The sequence below is a fragment of the Oncorhynchus clarkii genome, chromosome 20, assembly GCF_045791955.1.
Source record: "Oncorhynchus clarkii lewisi isolate Uvic-CL-2024 chromosome 20, UVic_Ocla_1.0, whole genome shotgun sequence".
Lineage (NCBI taxonomy): Eukaryota > Metazoa > Chordata > Actinopteri > Salmoniformes > Salmonidae > Oncorhynchus > Oncorhynchus clarkii.
In genome coordinates this window covers 61,797,321-61,819,994 of record NC_092166.1, presented here as the reverse complement: position 1 = coordinate 61,819,994, position 22,674 = coordinate 61,797,321, and the positions used below count along the sequence as shown (strand labels likewise).

Sequence of the window (22,674 nt, the reverse complement as noted above, 5' to 3'; positions counted from 1 at the left end):
ATTACAATATAGACAATAGCAACATAGGACAAGCAAGACATAGCATACAGACAGAGTAACATAGAACAAAAAGCAGCAAGACAAGCAAGTTTCAGTGTCTTTTTGTAGACTGGGTCTGACACGAGATACATCTGCCCCCGTGTCAATCTCCATTCACACTGGTTGCCTCTCTAGCAACTGAGAGACATGGTAGCCGTGCGGTCCCCCAGCAACAGTCAGTACATTCAGTGACTTCCTCGTCTGATGAGTAACTCACCTCGGTGTTCTCTTCCTCAACAGCGTGAACATGTCCCTTTTTCCTTCGTTGGAATGTCTCTTTCTTGTTTTCAGTCTTTAATGTTTTCCGTGAGCTCCTTTTGTTTCTGCAGGCTCGCTTGATGTGGCCCGTTTTACCACAGGCCCAGCAATCCATGTCCTTATACCAGCATGTAGATGCCTAATGTCCCGCCGTGCCACAGCGGAAGCGTGTGCCTTGATTTCCCTGCCTCAGATTTTCAGTTGCAACTCTGTGCCCTCGTCCTGGTGAACTCGACTGCCGAGCTTCGTGAAGCAGCTACTTGACATCATGAAGTGCAGCATAATAACGTTCAGTACCTCATGCATTATAGCTTCTGAAATGGTACAGGAGGGATGGGTTTTCGGCAATAGCGAGTTACAACCCATGAGTCTTTAAAGGCCAAAAACAGCATGGCCATTCATATTTCATTATTTAGGGAGAGCTTCTGGCATGGAAGTGTGGGGCGAGAATGTTAGAATGTTGGGGTTGGTTGGGAAAGATTCTTATCAAAAGGGGCTCCTGCTCAGAATGGCAAAGAAGGTAGCTTTAATCATCTTCTGAGCCACACGTCAGCCGGTTGCTAGGTTACAGGTCAGTTCTGAGAAACTGCTAATGTGAAAAGCTTGCAATGGTTTGCTGTGTGTAACATGAAAGCAAGTGACATACTAATTTGAAGGAAATGGCTGCAGTTCTTCAGTTGCCTTCGGTAATGACAGGGATCATGCAATGTATTTTTCCCTTGCCCCAGGCCCCTTTGCAATCATTCATACATTATCTTCAGACATGCAAAACGAAATCAGGAGTCAAACGTTATCACCTCCAGCACTGCATAGTCATATTCAGATACTGTAGTAGCAGGTCATGAAAGAATGGAAGCTTAATATTTTACCCCAATAATACCGATAGAGTTTAACCCCCTTCCTCCTTTTTCAGTTTTCATAATATGTTTTTCTTCTTTTTAAAGCTAGACATTGATGTTCATTATAAAATGTCACTTGTTCTCTGAAATACTTTCTGTGAAAACAGCAGGGAAGGTGGCAGCCATGACGGCAAGCTTCTTCAATAACGAGCAAGTGCTACCTGGGGGGTTTCTGATTTGTTTTGTTTTTACCAAGCAAAAATGATTGGATGCCAACTTCAGTATTATACTTACTTGTATTAATATAACTTAAATAACCATTGATCAATAGTATTATCAGATATTAACACCAGCAAAATGTTCCATCAGACTTTTATTTAGCTCTTTATCCTGAAGTAACAGGTTTGGTTATGTTTCCACTTGCCACTGCAGAAATATGTGTTCAATGTGTCTGTATTTCTATTGGTTGGTTCAAGTCAATAAGTTGTTATGTCATTGGCTACGCATGAAGACAGGGGGAGATTGCGAATGTCAATTCTTCCCAGTCTGATATTTACATGCAAGTGGTAAGTCACGTTCTGAAATCGTGCATTCTATTTACGTATTTACAATGTGTATGAGTTCACTATGTACTTTTCCTGATATATATATCTATATATATACACACACACACACACACACACACACACACACACACACACACACACACACACACACACACACACACACACACACACACACACTCACACACACACAGTACCAGTCAAAAGTTTGGACACACCTACTCGTTCAAGGGTTTTCCTTTATTTTTTACTATTTTCGAAATTGTAGAATAATAGTGAAGACATCAAAACTATGAAATAACACATGGAATCATGTACTAATCAAAAAAGGGTTTAGCAAATATAAATATATTTGAGATTTGAGATTCTTCAAAGTATCCAACTTCTGCCTTGATGACAGCTTTGCACGCTCTTGGCGTTCTCTCAACCAACTTCATGAGGTAGTCACCTGGGATGCATTTCAATTAACAGGTGTGCTTTGTAAAAAGTTAATTTGTGGAATTTCTTTAGTTCTCAATGCGTTTGAGACAGTTGTGTTGTGACAAGGTAGGGATGGTACACAGAAGATAGCTCTATTTGGTCAAATACCAAGTCCATATTATGGCAAGAACAACTCAAGTAAGCAAAGAGAACTGACAGTCCATCATTCTTTTAAGACATGAATGTCAGTCAATCCGGAAAATGTCAAGAACTTTGACCGTTTCTTCAAGTGCAGTCGCAAAAACCATAGAGTGCTATGATGAAACTGGCTCTCATGAGGACCACCACAAGAGAGGAAGACCCAGAGTTACCTCTGTTGCAGAGGATAAGTTCATTAGAGTTACCAGACTCAGAAATTCCTTTGACCTCATGGCTTGGTTTTTGCTCAGACAACTATGGGACATTATATAGACAGGTGTGTGCCTTACCAAATCATGAACAACCAATTTAATTTACCACAGGGGGACTCCAATCAAGTTGTAGAAACTTCTCAAGGATGATCAATGGAAACAGGATGCACCTGAGATACATTTTGAGTCTCAAATCAGAGTCTGAATACTTACAGTTAAAGTCGGAAGTTTACATATACTTAGGTTGGAGTCATTAAAACTCGCTTTTCAACAACTCCACACATTTCTTGTTAACATCTATAGTTTTGGCAAGTCGGTTAGGACATCTACTTTCTGCATGACACAAGTTATTTTTCCAACAATTGTTTATTTCACTTATAATTCACTATCACAATTCCAGTGGGTCAGAAGTTTACATACACTAAGTTGACTGTGCCTTTAAGCAGCTTGGAAAATGCCAGAAAAGTAGGTCATGGCTTTAGAAGCTTCTGATAGGCTAATTGACATAATTTTTGTCAATTGGAAGTGTACCTGTGGATGTATTTCAAGACCTACCTTCAAACTCAGTGCCTCTTTGCTTGACATCATGGGAAAATCAAAAGAAATCAGCCAAGACCTCAGAAAACAATTGTAGACCTCCATATGTCTGGTTCATCCTTGGGAGCAATTTCCAAACATCTGAAGGTACCACATTCATCTGTACAAACAATAGTACGCAAGTATAAACACCATGGGACCGCGCAGCCGTCATACCGCTCAGGAAGGAGAAGCGTTCTGTCTCCTAGAGATGAACGTACTTTGTAGGGGCACGGTGTTTCCTCCGACACATTGGTGCGGCTGGCTTCCGGGTTGGATGCGCGCTGTGTTAAGAAGCAGTGAGCTTGGTTGGGTTGTGTTTTGGAGGACGCATGACTCTCGACCTTCGTTTCTCCCGAGCCCGTACGGGAGTTTGTAGGGATGAGACAAGATAGTAACTACTAAAAACAATTGGATACTACGAAATTTAAAATAAATACTAGAACAACAGAAAGGACATTATGAAGATGCTGGAGGAAACAGGTATAAAAGTATCTATATCCACAGTAAAACGAGTCACCCAACTTATCGTGGGAAGCTTGTGGAAGGCTACCCAAAACTTTTGACCCAAGTTAAACAATTGAAAGGCAATGCTACCAAATACTAATTGAGTGTATGTAAACTTCTGCTCCACTGGGAATGTGATGAAATAAATAAAAACAATAATATTGTGACATTTCACATTCTTAAAATAAAGTGGGGATCCTAACTGACCTAAGACAGGGAATTTTCACTCTGATTAAATGTCAGGAATTGGGAAATTTGAGTTAAAATGTATTTGGCTAAGGTGTATGTAAACTTCCGACTTCAACTGTAAATAAGGTATTTCTGTTTTCGAATTGTCATTATGGGTTATAGCGTTGTAGATTGATGAGTGAAAAAAACGCAACTGTAATGTAACATAATGTGGACAAAGGGAAGGGGTCTGAACACTCTCTGAATGCACTTCGTATGGAGCATTGTGTGTAGGCCAGTGACAAAAAATGTCTAACTTTAGCTCATTTAAAATTCAGGCTGTAACACAACAATTTGTGTGAAATGTCAAGGTGGTGTGAATACTTTCTGTCTGCAGTGACAGAATGCCTGGATTAGTGATCTGAATCCCTAAACAGTGTCTAGGTTTCCTGGGTTTTAACTCTGTGAATCCTCTGCCTCTCTGGGTCCCAGTCAGTCCTTGTTGTGAGGACCAGCCATCTGTGAGCAGTGTTAGCATGGTGCTAGCTGGGTTCTGGCTGGGCTCAGGCCTCTGTGAGCAGCTTTAACGTGGCACTAGCTGGGTTCTGGCTGGGCTCAGGCCTTGGGTAATTAACTCTGACAGAGTTGATGAGCTGCTAATTAAATGTTTATCTGGATTTGGCATCTGTCGCTAAACAAAACGTCTGTTAGCTGTCTCTCCAATCTGAGGATTATCAAGAGTGAGAGCTATTGGGCCTGGATCCCTGTGCTAGGAGGAGATACGGTTGGAATTATGGATTTGGCAACAACATTTTCAACATAGAAATTGTTTTTTTACTCAGGTTTCTTTCAGCTGATTGTTTCCTGAATGAAGATGGACTTGTTCATTTGGACTGTTCACTGCCACATGGACACTTCAAGACGTTTATTGTAAAGAGTAGTTTCTTGTAGAGAAGTTTTAAATGTTGCTATTATCATCTTATTGCTGTGTATTAAGTTTTAAGATCCCCACTAAAATGTCAGATTATGTCAGATTAAAGCCAAAATATCATTTTAATGTCTCTGAGTTCCAGCACCAGTCCTAATTGCAAGATTAACTAACCAACATCCCTCTCAGGGTGTGGAGTTCCCGCCAGCTCAACTCTTATTGACTTGTTTGCAGGTGGATTAGAGGCACAAACAGAAGAAAAGATCCTTCTGAACACACTATTACACAAATATCCATAACATAGATTAGCATAGGCCTGTGGGTCTTCAGAGGAGTGTGAAGGACAAATTATTTTTTTTACTTGGGAAAGGTGAAATATGGAGTTCTATATGTTTCTCACTCCTATCGTTCATTGGAAATGTGGCACATTGTCCTCTAGGTTATCCCATGTGCTGTGTGTATGGGTTGAGAAGAGGAAGGTCACAGTCTGTTGTAGGACATTTGAAGGTTTCCATGGATTGCGACGCGAACTGGCCAATGTTTCCTTCCTTCCCAATCAAAGATGACAATTCTCTCTGAGGGCAGAATAGGAATGACAAAGGCACAGGGACAAATGGAACAGCAACGATAGCTAAAACCAAATATTTCCAGAACAAAAAAAGTCCTCAGTCCGCCCTCAACTTTGTCAGCATTAAAACTGGAGGAGTGACAGAATGAAGTCTTGTATTGTGGAACGAGACGGTGTTTTTAAAATGTGGAGACAGTTTGAAAGCTCCTGATTATGTAATGGAAAGCCCTGTTCTTGGCCTGATTCCTATTTCTCACAGTGGATACGGCTTTAACTTCCGTCTCCATAACCGCCCGCCTGGGCATCTTAGGCCTACCTTTTACGCTCCAGCTGATTCCCCCATCCATAGATTTCTTTTGATTGGAGTGTCATATTTTCATCTAAATGCTGATCGGTTAGAGGATTGGGTGCAAATTGGAAACCGAAACTTATTCCGGCTTAGTTCCCTACTCTTTTGTATTTGTGTTCTGTGAGAATTCACGTTCGAAACCCACAGGAGTTCAATGAATTTTAAGAAGGTCTGAAATTGCAGTGGCTACCATACTAATTCAGATATCAGAAGTAAAGTACTGCGGTAGCCTGCATCTGTGGCATATTTCTAACTATGGCAAGGCTGTCAAGTAAAACTGTCTGTCAACGTGACAGAAACTATATGAAGATGGTGCCGATAGACATGGCAGCTCTGCTTCTAGCTCCTAAGCATCTTCGCACTATTTTGTTTTTGGATAATTAGCCCAGAACGTTTTTGGGTTATTACATACAGCCGGAAATAACTTTTGAATATCAGAGCGGAGGTAACTTGCCTGCATTCCGACCAGGAATATGACTTTTCCGAATTGGATCCTTTGGCAATTGAACTTATCCCAGAGGCTGCCCCAAGACACCACCGGCGGAGAAGAGGTATTCGGAGTGGACTTCTAGTCCAACTAAGGAGGCGTGCACACCATTCACCGCTTCCGAGTATATTACTCACTGATGTTTAGTCCCTGGACAATAAAGTAGACAAGCTCAGGGTGAGGATCTCCTTCGAGAGAGATATCAGGGACTGCAACATACTCTGTTTCACGGAATCATGTCTCTCTCTGAATATACTGTCGTTCATACAGCCAGCTGGGGTCTCAGTACATCACGCAGACAGGAATAAAGAATTCTCAGGGAAGAAGAAAGCCGGAGGTGTATGTTTCATGATTAACTACTCATGGTGTGATTGGGATAATGTACAGGAACTCAAGTCCTTTTGTTCACCCGACCTAGAATAGCTCACAATCAAATGTTGACTGTATTACCTCCCAAGATAATTATCTTTGTTTATAGACACAGCCGTATATATTCACCCTCAAGCCGATTCCACATCGGCCCCCAAGGAAGTACACTGGACTTTGCGGCCACCAACGTGAGCTGCTCACGAGGACTATGTGCTCTCCTTCTCCATGGCCGGTGTGAGTAAGACATTTTAGCATGTTTACCCTCGCAAGGCTGCCGGCCCAGAAGGCATTCCTAGCTGCGTCCTGAGAGCATGCGCAGACCAGCTGGCTGGAGTGTTTATGGACATATTCAATCTCTCCCTATCCCAGTCTGCTGTTCCCACTTGCTTCAAGATGTCCACCATAGAAAGTAAAGGTACTGTAACCGAACTAAAAGACTATCGCCCCCATAGCACTCACTTCTGTCATCATAACATGTTTTGAAAGGCTAGTTAAGGATCATATCACCTACACCTCACCTGACACCCTGGACTCACTTCAATTTGCATACCGTCCCAATAGATCCACAGACCTACTGCACCTACTTATTCAAAGGTTTTTCTTTATTTTGACTATTTTCTAAATTGTAGAATAATAGTGAAGACATCAAAACTATGAAATAACACATATGGAATCCTGTAGTAACCAAAAAAGTGTTAAACAAATCAAAAATATATTTTATATTTGAGATTCTTCAAAGTAGCCACCCTTTTACTTGATGACAGCTTTGCACACTCTTGGCATTCTCTAAACCAGCTTCCTGAGGTAGTCACCTGGATTGCATTTCAGTGTGTGCCTTGTTAAAAGTTCATTTGTGGAATTTCTTTCCTTCTTAATGCGTTTGAGCCAATCAGTTGTGTTGTGACATGGTAGGGTGGTATACAGAAGATAGTCCTATTTGGTCAAATAAAAAGTCCATATTATGGCAAGAGCAGCTCAAATAAGCAAAGAGAAATTACAGTCCATCATTACTTTAAGACATGAAGTTCAGTCAATGCGGAAAATGTTAAGAACTTTGAAAGTTTCTGCATATGCAGTCGCGAAAACCATCAAGCGCAATGATTAAACTGGCTCTCATGAGGACCGCCACAGGAAAGGAAGACCCAGAGTTACCTCTGCTGCAGAGGATACGTTCATTAGAGTTATCAGCCTCAGAAATTGCAGCCCAAATAGATGTTTCACAGAGTTCAAGTAACAGACCCATCTCAACATCAACTGTTCAGAGGAGACTGCGTGAATCAGGCCTTCATGATCGAATTGCTGCTAAGAAACCACTACTAAAGGACACCAATAAGAATAAGAGACTTGCTTTGGCCAAGAAACACGAGCAATGGACATTAGACCGGTGGAAATCTGTCCTTTGGTCCAATGAGTCCAAATTTCATATTTTTGGTTCCAATCTCCGTTTCTTTGTGAGATACAGAGTAGGTGAACGGATGATCTCTGCATGTGTGGCTCCCAACGTGAAGCGTGGAGGAGGAGGTGTGATTGTGTGGGGGTGCTTTGCTGGTGACACTGTCGGTGATTCATTTAGAATTCAAGGCACACTTAACCAGCATATCGACCACAGCATTCTGCAGCGATACACCATCCCATCTGGTTTGCGCTTAGTGGGACTATCATTTGTTTTTCAACAGTACAATGACCCAAAACACCTCCAGGCTATGTAAGGGCTATTTGACCAAGAAGGAGAGTGATGGAGTGCTGCATCAGATGACCTGGCCTCCACAATCACCTGACATCAACCCAATTGAGATGGTTTTGGATGAGTTGGACTGCAGAGTGAAGGAAAAGCAGCCAACAAGTGCTCAGCATATGTGGGATCTCCTTCAAGACTGTTTGAAAAGCTTTCCAGGTGAAGCTAGTTGAGAGAATGCCACGGGTAAAAAGTTAAAATAAAGAAATAAACCTTGAATGAGTAGGTGTGTCCAAACTTTTGACTGGTTCTGTATATTTATACTCCGGACTCCGACGTTGATCATCCTAATATTTATATATTTCTTAATTAAACATTTAAATGTGTGTGTTGAGCTAAGAACACAAGCATTTCGCGACACCCGCAATATCTGCTAAATAGGTGTTTGCGACCAATAACATTTGATTTGATTATGATAGGGATAGGTGTGACCACCCCTGAGAAAAACAAGATCACTTTGTCATGGTGAAAAAATGAATCCCACCTCTAATTTGTGTTCTCTTTAACTAATGAGATTATGTATTTTCATGTATTTTCACATTTTGGTTATTCTATGAGATTATCAATTGCTTGAATATGTACAGGCAAGGAAAGGCTACCGTTTTCTAAACGTTCTCATGTGTAAGTGTACGAAAACCCCACCTTCAGCTCTCACTCAGCCCTTTCAAACCCCTGCAGGTATTGATTGGTCATGCTGGTCAGCTGTACCAACGTAAAATGATATGATTGACATATGCTCTTTTTCATACACATCAACAAACAGAGCACAAATATAGTCATTTCAGAAGAGTATTGTCTGTTTAAAAAAATATGGATGGTTTATTTGACCCTACTGCAACAAGCATATACTCCATCACCATGTTTTTCAACTTCTCATATTAGTCAATAGAACACAGTTTACATCCAAATATGAACAGTGGTATATTGTTTATCAACACATTCATTCACTTCTCAATCTACAAACATAGTTGAAAAGACACACATTATAGTATTCATTTATCCTGTCAAATACTTGGTTAAGTGGGTTTTCTAGTCTGAACTGATCACGAAACGGTGGTGGTTTATAACTTGTTCAGAATCTACTGAAAACATTAGACAGTCTAATACAAAAGCCAACCAGTATGGACTGGTCCATAATACTGCCTCTAGAATTATAGCTTATTTACAATCATCTATGAGCTAGCCATCACCGAACAAATGTATGAAAGAAAGAACAGAAACAGAGTATCTCATTCATTGATTGTGCTTTTTAAACCCACTAAAACCAATTCTCCATTTTGTAAAAATGGAACACTTGTCTCAGACTGAGGCACCAATAAAAGTGCTAGTAACGTTAGTTTTGATTTATTTCAAGATCTCTCTACAGCTATGCGTAAGACTGGCGTTACAAACGGTAGTTTATATTTATATATTTATAAAGTTGTTACAGGGCCGTCCCGGTTTCATCACCCGTGGTTGTCTTGTCGTGTCTTTCAACAACACTTGTCTTGGAGACATCGATTGGATCAGTCCTTGTGTTTTACCATGCAAAGCCCTTTAGAGTTGCGGTAGAAGTTCAAAGAAGAAGAGATTTGTGTTGGACGGTTGGACAGAAAGGCTGCCTGAGCCTCGGTATTCTCATATAATCAATGTCCCCTCATATGAATCACACCCCAATTGTGTAGGGCAAGGGGAGCTGGTGCTTAGGGCATAACAGGAATAACAGTAGAGTAGTTTGCCAATTTCACAGCACACTACCACAGCTGAGCCATGTTTATCTGGAGTCAGTCTTTATGGAGTTTGTGTCTACAGAAGAACTCCAGTCTATTACAATACAGTACTTGGTTCTGGTGAAGTCCGGAAAGGCAAAGAGATGAGGGTATTTATTATCTTTTGATTGACTTAGCAGGAAACTAAGCTACAGAGTGTCATGTCCCACCTTACAAACAGTCAGTCTCTTCCCATCCCTTTCCCCACACAAACATAATCCTTCCCATACTAGCGATTAGCTGTTAGCGAGTTAGCATTACCCATTGCGTCACTCCCAAGCTAGCCGTTAGCGTGCTAGCCAGCGTTAAACAGTCACTTCGGTCTTGCTGCCTGTGCGATAGTGCTGCTGCTGCTGCTGCTGCTGCTGCTGCTGTTGCTGTTGGTGGTGGTGTTGGGGTATGTAGTGGAGCTGCTCCACAGTGTGGGTCCTTCTAGAGGCAAACTGCTGCCTCTTATTAGTTGTGTGGTTCATGGCTAGCGTGTTGGAGTGTGCCCCTTGTCCTGGTCCTGGTACTGCTCCGCCTGCCGCTCCTGCGTTGTTCGAGGCACTGGGATGGGAGTGCATTTTTGTCATCTTGTAGCGGTCCATGAGTGGCGTCGTGGGCATGAACACGTCCGGGTGCGAGATGGCGTGCGACATCGACTTGTCGTTGTTTCCCCGGAAACCGCCGGACACGCTGCCAACTACACCACGCTTTAGCGACATCATCATTTTGTCCGGCGAGATCAGAGGATCCTGAGATAGCAGGCGGTCTTGGGAGTACAAGCGGTCTTGCGAGTAGAGGCGGTCTTGGGAGAAGTGGCGGTCTTTAGGGTACATGTGGTCTTGCGATTGTAACAGCCTGTCTTTGGAGTACATGCGGTCCTTGGAGTACAGCCGTTCCTGGGACATCATGCGGTCCTGAGGAAGCAGGCGTTCCTGGGACCTCAGCCTCTCAGCAGACAGTAGCTGCTCATCAGACAGGATTCGTCCTCCATGCTCGGTCATCCCCATCCCGTAGGAGATGCTATAGTCTTGCTGGGGGCCTCGGTGTGGGGACAGAACCCGGTCCTGAGACATGGCCCTTTGGACTCGGGGAGGCCTCTGTCTCCTGGGGGCCTGCTGGGCCTGGGGCTGCTGGGGTGGGGCCTGGGTCACCTGGGGCTGGGGGGGCTGGCTCTGGAGCTGCTGCTGGAGGAATGGATGAAGATACAGTCAACTCTTGATATATTCAATGGCTTGGGACTTTTGTAAATGCATGCCCTGAACAGGCACCACTGCATAACAAAATGCAGATTTATACAAATATGTAGATGCAGTACTTGTTCCTGGTTCATTTTGATGACGTGTAAGGGCAGGGTGCTTCTGGCTGCCAGGTCAGGGAGGTGACGCTTGCGGGTGTAGTAGTCATCGACGTCTTTATCCGCTGTGGAGAGACAGAGGGAGACAGAAGAGGTGGATTAGGAGAGAGAAAGAGGGAGGGAGAAGGTAGAGAGAGAGAGAGTAGGAGGGATAGAGAGAAAAGGGAAGTAAAGGAGATTGAATAGCGGGTCTGAAGGTTGCTCCGAAAATACGACAATCCTGGCCCCATCTGTGATTTTACCGGCGTTTCTGGCTGTGGGCTTTCCAAAGGTTGCGTACAAGTCTGTTAACAAACAGTGTCATACTGCATACACCACACAAAAACGTAATACACAAAGGCTATTTGAAAAGACGCAGGATCACGTAACATGGAGGAAAATTCATCTGCACGTTCATGTATTAACAAATCGAACATGGATATGGGTTGTGTCCAAGAACAGGTCTAGAGATATGTGCATGTCTCCAGATTGTCTTGGCAGGATGTGTGATATCACACCCTCACACCTTGTATGTGTTATAAAGGAGACTCACTGGGAACCATGCATCAACCATTAGTCATACGTACGGATTTGACATATTCAGACACACACAATCACGTGCGCCACACACACACACACACACACACACACACACACACACACACACACACACACACACAGATGTACAGTACACACATGCTCACGTACAAACATCCTGTCAAACTAAGATGTAAAGAATATATGTTTCATGGTCACATATACCGGATAGGTGCAGTGAAATGTGTTGTTTTACAGGGTCAGCCATAGTAGTACGTCACCCCTGGTGCAAATTAGAGTTAAATAACTTGTTCAAAAACACATCGACAGATTCTTGACCTTGTCGGCTCCAGTATCCGAAAACAGAGACTTTACGGTTCCTATCCCAACGTTCTAAAAGCTAGACTACCTGCCGCCCATGACTAAATAAAGCTGCGGCACAGATGATATATATTTTTATATACGTAAATATATAAAAAATGGAAACCTTTGAAGTTCACCCCCAAAAAGACAGCTGTCTTCCTCTGAGTCTGTTCTTTTTTCACTTCGGCTTTGAACGTTTTACTGCTAAAGTGAGATGGAGATGAACTTTCATAACATGAATCCGTTAATAATATTCATTATTCATAAATTGAAAAATAAAACACCTCTCCAGAATCCAGAGAACAATAATACACCAGTGTAGAATAGATCCAGCTGTATAAATGATGGACACAAGGCTTCTAATACACCTCAGGCTGATCAGTCCTTTCACACAAACGTCAATTATGACAGGGCGCTAAAAGGGGATTGGCTAAAGCGAATTACCAGATGAATAACAAAAATATACATATATATATATATATATATATATATATATATATATTTATATATACAGTGGAGCAAAAAAGTATTTAGTCAGCCACCAATTGTGCAAGTTCTCCCACTTAAAAAGATGAGAGAGGCCTGTCATTTTCATCATAGGTACACTTCAACTATGACAGGCAAAATTAAAATAAAAAAAATCCAGAAAATCACATTGTAGGATTTTTAATGAATTTATTTGCAAATTATGGTGGAAAATAAGTATTTGGTCAATAACAAAAGTTGATCTCAATATTTTGTTATATACCCTTTGTTGGCAATGACAGAGGTCAAACGTTTTCTGTAAGTCTTCACAAGGTTTTCACACACTGTTGCTGGTATTTTGGCCCATTCCTCCATGCAGATCTCCTCTAGAGCAGTGATGTTTTGGGGCTGTTGCTGGGCAACACAGACTTTCAACTCCCTCCAAAGATTTTCTATGGGGTTGAGATCTGGAGACTGGCTAGGCCACTCCAGGACCTTGAAATGCTTCTTACAAAGCCACTCATTCGTTGCCCGGGCGGTGTGTTTGGGATCATTGTCATGCTGAAAGACCCAGCCACGTGTCATCTTCAATGCCCTTGCTGATGGAAGGATCAAAATCTAAATCAAAATCTCACGATACATGGCCCCATTCATTCTTTCCTTTACACGGATCAGTCGTCTTGGTCCCTTTGCAGAAAAACAGCCCCAGAGCATGATGTTTGTTTTTTTTACCTTTATTTAACTAGGCAAGTCAGTTAAGAACAAATTCTTGTTTTCAATGACGGCCTAGGAACAGTGGGTTAACTGCCTGTTCAGGGGCAGAACGACAGACTTGCCAGCTCGGGAGTTTTGAACTTGCAACCTTCCGGTCCAAACACAACGAGTTGAGTTTTTACCAAAAAGTTATATTTTGGTTTCATCTGACCATATGACATTCTCCCAATCTTCTTCTGGATCATCCAAATGCTCTCTAGCAAACTTCAGACGGACCTGGACATGTACTGGCTTAAGCAAGGGGACACGTCTGGCACTGCAGGATTTGAGTCCCTGGCGGCGTAGTGTGTTACTGATGGTAGGCTTTGTTACTTTGGTCCCAGCTCTCTGCAGGTCATTCACTAGATCCCCCCGTGTGGTTCTGGGATTTTTGCTCACTGTTCTTGTGATCATTTTGACCCCACGGGGTGAGATCTTGCGTAAGCCCCAGATCGAGGGAGATAATCAGTGGTCTTGTATGTCTTCCATTTCCTAATAATTGCTCCCACAGTTGATTTCTTCAAACCAAGTTGCTTACCTATTGCAGATTCAGTCTTCCCAGCCTGGTGCAGGTCTACAATTGTGTTTCTGGTGTCCTTTGACAGCTCTTTGGTCTTGGCCATAGTGGAGTTTGCAGTGTGACTGTTTGAGGTTGTGGACAGGTGTCTTTTATACTGATAACAAGTTCAAACAGGTGCCATTAATACAGGTAACGAGTGGAGGACAGAGGAGCCTCTTAAAGAAGAAGTTACAGGTCTGTGAGAGACAGAAATCTTGCTTGTTTGTAGGTGACCAAATACTTATTTTCCACCATAATTTGCAAATAAATTCATTAAAAATCCTACAATGTGATTTTCTGCATTTTTTTTCTCATTTTGTCTGTCATAGTTGAAGTGTACCTATGATGAAAATTACAGGCCTCTCTCATCTTTTTAAGTGGGAGAACTTGCACAATTGGTGGCTGACTAAATACTTTTTTTGCCCCACTGTATAGGCTATTAATTGGCATGAAAATTATGTGTGTTATTAAATAAATTAGCCTAAATCAGTGAAATATACTCCTTAATGAATAAAAGAGCAAATAAAAGTAAGATGTCATCATTAATTCTCTAAAGCAGTTTTTTCTTTTTCTTTTTCTTCTTTTTTTATAGATTGGAGAAACATGTACTATGCATTTTAATTCCCTATGGGGAAGAAGGCAAGGCCAGTTCAGGCTGAACAAAAATTATTCTGAAAAAGGAATGAATGTGTGTGCAGAGACACACTGTACCCTTTACTTTCAATTTATACATCAATTTACATGTATTAGTTGATGCTGAGATTTGCCATTTCATTATTCCAATAAAGGAAATGCGTCTCTATCTCGCCTCTGGCTCTATCCTACATGATCTATCAGTAGAAAGATGCCTTTTGGCTATTTGCTGCTGCAAATGATTTGCTTTGGAAGCAGATAAAGACAGTCAGGCTGGGCTGGCACTGCCTGAGGACAGTTTTAGGTTGTTAACATGGCAACAACATTCACCATGCATTTTGTAACATTACTTATTAAGACAATTTCCCAAGCACTGACATTTCCCATGCAATGACATAGCATCTTCCAATCAATATGCAGTCGAATATCTATTAGACAATAACAAGCACAAGAGACACCTGAGACAGGCACATGTATAACGATTTTGACCCACTCTAGAGATAGCAAGCACTGATGGGATCAGATCCTTCACTTTGGAATATATTTTATGGATTTCAAGTCTCCCCATTAGACCCTGTAAACTCAATAGGTGCTTTTTGTGGTTGAATAGATCTCGTATTTGATTCTGTGTGTGTGTGTGTGTGTGTGTGTGTGTGTGTGTGTGTGTGTGTGTGTGTGTGTGTGTGTGTGTGTGTGTGTGTGTGTGTGTGTGTGTGTGTGTGTGTGTGTGTGTGTGTGTGTGTGTGTGTGTGTAACAGCACCGACTTTAGACACACCGACTTTGAATTGTAGACTACAATTGTAGACTAGATTCAGATCTCTCCCTTTAGTCCCATGTGGCTCAGTTGGTAGAATATGGCGCTTGCAATATTAAGGTTGTGGGTTCAATTCCCACGGGGGACTAGTATTCAAATGTATGCACTCCCTACTGTAGGTCCCTCCAGACAAGAGCATCTGCTAAATTACTCAAATGTAAGTAGGACAGCCATGATGCAATTACACAAGCCTTAAGGAGCATTTGTGTTCTGCTCAATATGACGAGATGAACCCCAGCGTAGTACACTGAATCAATACAGAGCTGCAACTAGAGCACAGCACAGAGCTTAATGTGGTTAAATGCTCACACTGAGAAATGGTGGCTGCTGCTTTTCTAAAGAGACATCTTTAAAGAGAGAGAGAGTGACTGTGTGGTGTGTTGGTATGGAATACCAGTGAGGCGTGGTTTTGATGAAGTTATGGAGAGGCATGTTTGATGTGTGTATTCGTAATTGTCTGTCCCCTCTCATCCAGACACTCTGTTTATGCCTTCAAGAGTCAGCACTTTCTGGAAAGGTTGTGAATGCTGATACACTGAATATTAGGACCCTTTCTGAAAAAGAGAATGTAGCCTTCATTTTGATGTATCCCATCACTACATTTTAAGGGGCGTGTGGTATAATCCTTCATAAACGTATGCCAGTTGAATAACGAGTCGAGTGACGAAGACAGACTTTTTAACATGCCAGAGTAGGCATTAACTTATGCATTAGGGTTTTTAACATGCCAGAGTAGGCATTAACTTATGCATTAGGGTTTTTAACATGCCAGAGTAGGCATTAACTTATGCATTAGAGTTTTTAACATGCAGGTCATTCAGCGAGGCAGTGGGAGCTCTTTCAGCGCTTCTGCTAACGGTGGACTATGCTGTGGCGAGGACCTACTCAGTCTCTTGAGGGAGGAGTATCTGTTGAGGTCGGCCTTGACGGCGGCCTCGTAGGTGGGCGGCAGGTGGGACAGGCTCTGGAAGGAGCGCGAGGAGGACAGGTCGTATGGCTCCGTCTGCGAGGTCAGGATGCCACTCATCCTAGTGTTCTCTGGGGAGACACAGCAAAACAAACAAGATGGGAAATGGGCAGGCTTCCTAAAACATACCCGGAGTCAGAACAAAGGCAACGCTGGTAGAGCACAGCTGCTGAGGAAGGGAGGGAGGGGAGTGAAGGGAGGTGTTCATCTGACAGGAACTTGTTCAGAGAGCGTTTGGTGGAGTCTGGGAGGTGGGGGGTGGGCTGAAAGGAGAGGGGGGTTAGGGGACTTGGGTTGAAGGAGGCGGTCACTAGGCACTGTGGGATTGTTTGGCACGGAGGAGATGACAACGGACCAATAACAACACCACATCAAACAACGGATGTCTGCTTCAGTGACCCTGATTGTGACAGTTTGTGTACTGTGATCTGAGGAGGATGGGGAGTGGGGTGGGGTGGGGAGAGGGATGGGGAGTGGGGTGGGATGGGGAGTGGAGTGGGGTGGGGTGGGGAGAGGGTTAGGACAGGGCAGCAACCCGCTCATCAGCCTGATACGATGTGATGCCAGAGCGAGAGAGGGGCATACTGGGACTCTGGCCCCTCTCTCCCTCTCTTTCTCTCTCTCTTTGCCCTTTTCGTCTCAAACTCCCCTCGCTCTATCTTGCTCCTCTCTCTCCTACTATCTCCTAGCTCCCGCTCTCTCTATCTCTCCCTCTGACTACACTCTTTTCCCTCCCTCTCTGCATCCCTCTCGCCATCTCTCTCTCCCCTTCTGGCTGTGAGTCTGTCACGCAGAGCAGTGGGCAGCAGGGTGCGGCTCAAGTCCTGGCTCCAGCGGACAGATAAAAAATAGAGGGATGGGTGACTGCTTCAGGAGAGAGTTGAAGAGGGGGGAGAGTTGAAGAGAAAGAAAGAGAAGTTTGAAAAGGACAGATGACAGCAGGGGTCCGGAGAGAACTGTGGGGGGTGAGATTTGGGAGGAGAGAGACCCAGCTGTGAAAGAAGTGTCTGCAATACACTCTCCACACAGGGAAAATAGACTCACACTGTGGCATGCTGTTAGCTACCTCCATAACCAGAAACACACGTCACTGCTAAATCACCACGCACAGTACAGCCACACCACGGACTATGTGGACAGGGGAAGGTACAAAGGCTAAGGGTTGATGAGTGCGTGGAAGGGTGTGGGGGTGAATGGAAGGGTGTGTGTGTTAGTTAATTCATGTGGGTTTATGTGTGTGTGCGTGTGTGTGTGTGTGTGACTTACCCCGCCTCAATGATCGGTGAGCTACCCCACCCAAGTGGAAAACAAACAGTTCAGAAACATGTTGATGGTGTGAAACAGCATTCAGACCAACCCAACCAACACACACCTCATTCAATGCCATCAGTCCAGCAATTACCTCTGGAATAAACTAATGACGTATATCATTTTTATGTATTCAGAACAGACCAAAATCTAATGTGCCTTTTAGATATAGTAATAATGCACCTTATATGTACAAAGAGCAATGTTGTACACCCTCTTTAATTGACAGAAGGTCAGCAGTTGCTTCACACACAGAGGATAGCAGAGGTTGCACTAGCTACATAGACCAGCCTTATCAGAGCAACACAGAACACTGGCATACCAAGCCCTGTTTATGTGGCTTGTGATCAAAGCGTGTTCGTTCGATGTGTTGTCAGAATGGATTTCTCATGTTTCCCATAGAATTCAGGGGTATTTCATTCATAGCACACTCATCTGGTTTAGCAGTGTGTAATGGAACACACATTGAGTTGACACACAGGAGCAGATGCGTTACGACTACAGAATCTCCTTAAAACGCAGCGGAAGCATTGGAGGGGAAGGCTTCTACACAGGGTTGAGCAGACACTGAACATCAGCCAGAGAGGCCAATCCAATGTCAAACAAACACAAAGAAATGGTATTTTCTCTCCTTTTCATTCTTCTTTATCCTCGCCTCACCCTTTGTCCTTATGCAACCAGCACTCTTCCTCATATCTATTCATCAGCCTCTATCCCCTCTAAACCCAGCTCTTGTGAATGAATAGAGAACGTTGGCAGAAGAAAATCTGTAAATGTAATGAAGCTGGGGGTGATTTCCTCACAGAGAGCAGGGGCTACAGTAATAGCACTCCATCTTCTAATGACAGAGGAGGAACGTGCACGATGGTCGAACGCTATAGCCGGGACACTGTGACCTCAAAAGGAGGTTCACTTGATGCCCAGCCAATCGCATTTCCTTTTAATAAGGTGATAGACATTCATTTGTTTTTTTATTCGCTCCGTTCAAAAGAATACATGGTCATGATGATGAAATGTGACACTTCTGTGATTCTATCGTTTATAAAAATATATATATTTTCAGTAAGAGAATGTTAATTTTCAAAAAGAGAAATTGAAGAGTAGGTTGGCATCAGTGGTAGCATATATTTGTGTCAAAAGAGTGTTTCAAAGTTCATTTGAAAAATCTGGGCTACATTACTTCGAGAGAATGGCCTGGTTTGGTAAAAAAAAAAAGGGATTTAGTGACATTTGTCTTTCTACAAATAACTGTGTGGCTCTGATTCAACATCCACACTAAGTAATGTACTGGGCATGAATTCTAAGAAGTAGCCTATGCTAGAGTGGGTATTGGAACATAACCCTGTATCTGGATGCTAGTGCTGTTAGCTGTCCTTACCATTTTGGGTGCGTGTCGGGCTACCTAGAACCACATGGTTGTAGTTTTGCTGATGGGTACCTGTGAAAACAGCAATGGAGAGGATCATTCAATGTGCATGAGATAAGCATATCAGATATCGTATCTGATCAAAAGTAATGACATGGTTAATACAAGCAGAGAGCTAGAATTGGCATCATTAAAGGGATGGTTCATTACGAAATAAAAGCTTGTCAGATGTTTTCACACTTCAAAAATGGTGTTTAAATCAATCTTAATAATATATTTTTTTTAAACATCTGACAAACGTAGATTCAGACATAGAGAATCCCTTTAACATCTTCCAGCCAATGACATGGATATCATGGTGAAGAAAGATGGAGAGGAAACAATATGGAGAGAAAACAGTAAGGAGAGGAAGGGCAGGTAAAATAGGGGCGCAAGGGGAAAAACCGGGCGGGATGGAGAGGTGGAGACTCTGGAATCATTGAGGAGAATGTGCAGAAGAAGAGCAGCATGTACACTGAGCATGTGTTATTCACATACACACTGACATGGGACATGAGTGCCCTTGTTCTTTCAAAATAATTGCAGTACTGAAAATGAAAAAGACGCCATAATAAAATAGTAATATATCTGAACATCTAATTTGAGTTGGACCCTTCTTTGTGATATTATGATCCTTCCATTCAGACGTTTTGGTGATGACAGTGAAGGTGAGAGCGCTTGGAGGAACATGTTGTAGCATTGCACCCCTCGCCCCTGTCACTTAACCAACTGTCCATCCAGACCATGTGGACTGTTTTGGGCTGAAATGAGATGGCAGAGATGTCAGAGACACGGCCCCTTTAAAGATCCCATTGTGTTGAGTCAGGTGATGAATGGCAGCTATTGTGTGTGTGTGTGTGTGTGTGTGTGTGTGTGTGTGTGTGTGCGTGTGCGTGCGTGCAGTGGTGGAAAAAGCACTACTTCAGTAAAAGGAAAGGTACCTTAATAGAAAATGAGTACATGAGTAAAAGTCTAAAAGTATTTGGTTTAAAAAAAATACTTAAGTATCAAAAGTAAATGTAAAAGTATAAACAATTTCACACTCCAACACTCAAGACATCAAACAATGCATGGTTGTTTAGTGAGTCCGCCAGATCAGAGGCAGTAGGGATGACCAGGGATGAGTGCGTGAATTGGACAATTTTCCTGTCCTGCCAAGCAGGGAAAATGTATGGAGTAAAAACGAAATTATTTTCTTTAAGAATGTAGTGAAGTAGAAGTAAAGGTTGTACAAAATATAAATAGTAAAGTACAGATACCCCAAAAAACAACTTAAGTAATACTTTAAAGTATTTCTACTTAAGTACTTTATACCTGTGTGTGTGTGTGTGTGTGTGTGTGTGTGTGTGTGTGTGTGCGCGTGTGTGTGTGTGCGTGCGTGCGCACATGTGTGTGTGTGCAAGAGTGATCCAGGTGAAAAAGCAACGATACTGTAGATAGATGGAAGACACACCGCCGACCGAGTGCCGCCACTGTTGAGACACATTCATTTGGCTGTGTGCTGTTGTGCCTGTTTAGTCATGCATTAGCAGTCACAGTGCTGAGAGGGGATAGATGACCCTCGTTCTCACATCATGGGTTTTAATATTTGTTATAGGAAGATGGAATGTGTCATCAGAGTAGGTGGCAGCGTGTATGTGCGTATTTTATTTCTATTAAAAAAGAGCTTGACCGTTGACGTCAGAGTTTGGTTTCTGGAGAGAGACTGTTTGCAGACAAACTGAAGTCACAGACGTGAGGGCAGGGTTTGGTTTGTGGAGAGAGAGACTGTTTGCAGACAAAGTGAAGTCACAGACGTGAGGGCAGGGTTTGCTGAATATATGAATGTATTTAATGTTCTTGAAAAGCATCAGACATAAAGAACACACACACGCACACACATGCACTGTGATCTCCATTTTAATTACATTGTGCCATAGCTGTAAAACCAAAACACTTTCCATTCACTTTTGTAGTTAATCCACACACAGTGCTGACACCCCAATCACACCTTTGAACTTCAGGCTTGGCCCCACACTGTCAGTGCCCAGATAGAGAAAGCACTGAGACCTCCATAGAGAAATAGAGAGAGCCAGTACTGCAGAGCTCCCCATAGAGAAAGTGTAGACAGAGAGAAGTTCTGCTGAGTTAAGAGCCCCTGCACTGCACTGGGCCCTAATTAAGAAGGAAGAAGGACCAGTTCAATGATCCCGCTGTAATTGGGGGACCAATTAGTTGTGTTAGAGAGAGGCAACACACACACACACACACCACAGCAAGCACATTGGTTCCTTGAAAGTTGTGGAAACTTATATTTTTTGGTTTCACATTGGTTGTGGGAACAAAGTCATACCAGTAAAATGTATTCTTTTTTTTGTACATTCTGAGGACAGAAGTGAACATTTTGCCTGTTCTGGGAACACTTATTTTTAGGTGGCAGGGAGGTTCAGAGAACGTGTTTGTCTGGTTCCTTGAAAGTCTTCCTAGGAGGTTTTATAAAGGCTCTGAGAATGGGAATTATGTTCTTTTAAATAACTTCCTTCGCTGAATGTTTCAATACGACTTAGTACCACTGCTGGCTTATTCCAAGCACAGATAGGAACCATGAAAATGTATTTCCTCAGGCATTAATCATGCAAACACATTTATGTTTTATCGTGACAAGGCATCTTTGGGATTCAAACCTATAATCGTCTGTTCTCTATCCATGGAATTAGTCCACTGCGCCACCAGGATGGAGCCAGCGTGCCATGTTTTTTTACACATACAAAGCTGTTCATTTGAGTATATTCAAACAGACCCCATTTCAAAGGAAACAAGCACTCATTAAGATCAGGTGGGGCCAATTAGTGGGCGCGGCCAACACACCTGAACACACTTAGGATAGAGAGGGTTTTGTTGATGCTGAGAACGGAATGTATATGTTTTTAAATAACATTATTGCTCAAGTTTTCTTGTGGTTTTTATGGAAAGTGTTCTCATCATTCTAAGAAAGGAATGTTTGTTTTTAATAACATTATTAGAATGTTCTCTGAATGTTACTTACCCACGAACAGAACCAAGCCTGGAATGCAGAGGAGTGTCTGCGCCTCGATCTAGGTTGGGCAAAACTTAGCATGGTGGTGTTTGCCTTAGCAATCTCACTGGAATAAAGACCTCCTCCATTCCTTTCATTATTGAAAGAGATTGTGATGTCTCACATCTCAAAATAGGGCTACTTAATGTTAGATCCCTCACTTCCAAGGCAGTTATAGTCAATGAACTAATCACTGATAATAATCTTGATGTGATTGGGCTGACTGAAACATGGCTTAAGCCCGGTGATTTTACTGTGCTAAATGAGGCCTCTCCTCCTGGTTACACTAGTGACCATATCCCCGCGCATCCCGTGAAGGTGTTGCTAACATTTACGATAGCATATTTCAATTTACAAAAAAAAAAAGATTGCATTTTGCCTTTTGAGCTTCTAGTCATGAAATCTATGTTGCCTACTCAATCACTTTTTATAGCTACTGTTTACAGGCCTCCTGGGCCGTATACAGTGTTCCTCACTGAGTTCCCTGAATTCCAATCGGACCTTAGTAATGGCCGATAATATTCAAATC

At 42.6% G+C, this 22,674-nt stretch overlaps 1 protein-coding gene across 3 annotated transcripts in view; it reads right to left on the bottom strand.

Moving 5' to 3' along the window:
* Positions 1-9,039: 9,039 nt before the first annotated feature.
* The window catches only part of LOC139376657 (protein shisa-6-like), a 70,392-nt gene continuing 56,757 nt past the window's right edge, over positions 9,040-22,674 (bottom strand). For 2 of the 3 annotated variants that reach the window (XM_071119482.1, XM_071119483.1), the window contains 5 exons: positions 19,064-19,123; positions 17,644-17,664; positions 16,296-16,448; positions 11,268-11,371; positions 9,040-11,136 (listed from right to left, as the gene is read on the bottom strand). In XM_071119482.1, coding sequence (XP_070975583.1) covers positions 10,270-11,136; positions 11,268-11,371; positions 16,296-16,448; positions 17,644-17,664; positions 19,064-19,123 — 1,205 coding nt within the window. In that variant the 3' untranslated portion in view covers positions 9,040-10,269. The remainder of the gene's footprint in view (positions 11,137-11,267; positions 11,372-16,295; positions 16,449-17,643; positions 17,665-19,063; positions 19,124-22,674) is intronic. The other variant, XM_071119484.1, reaches the window with a different exon arrangement.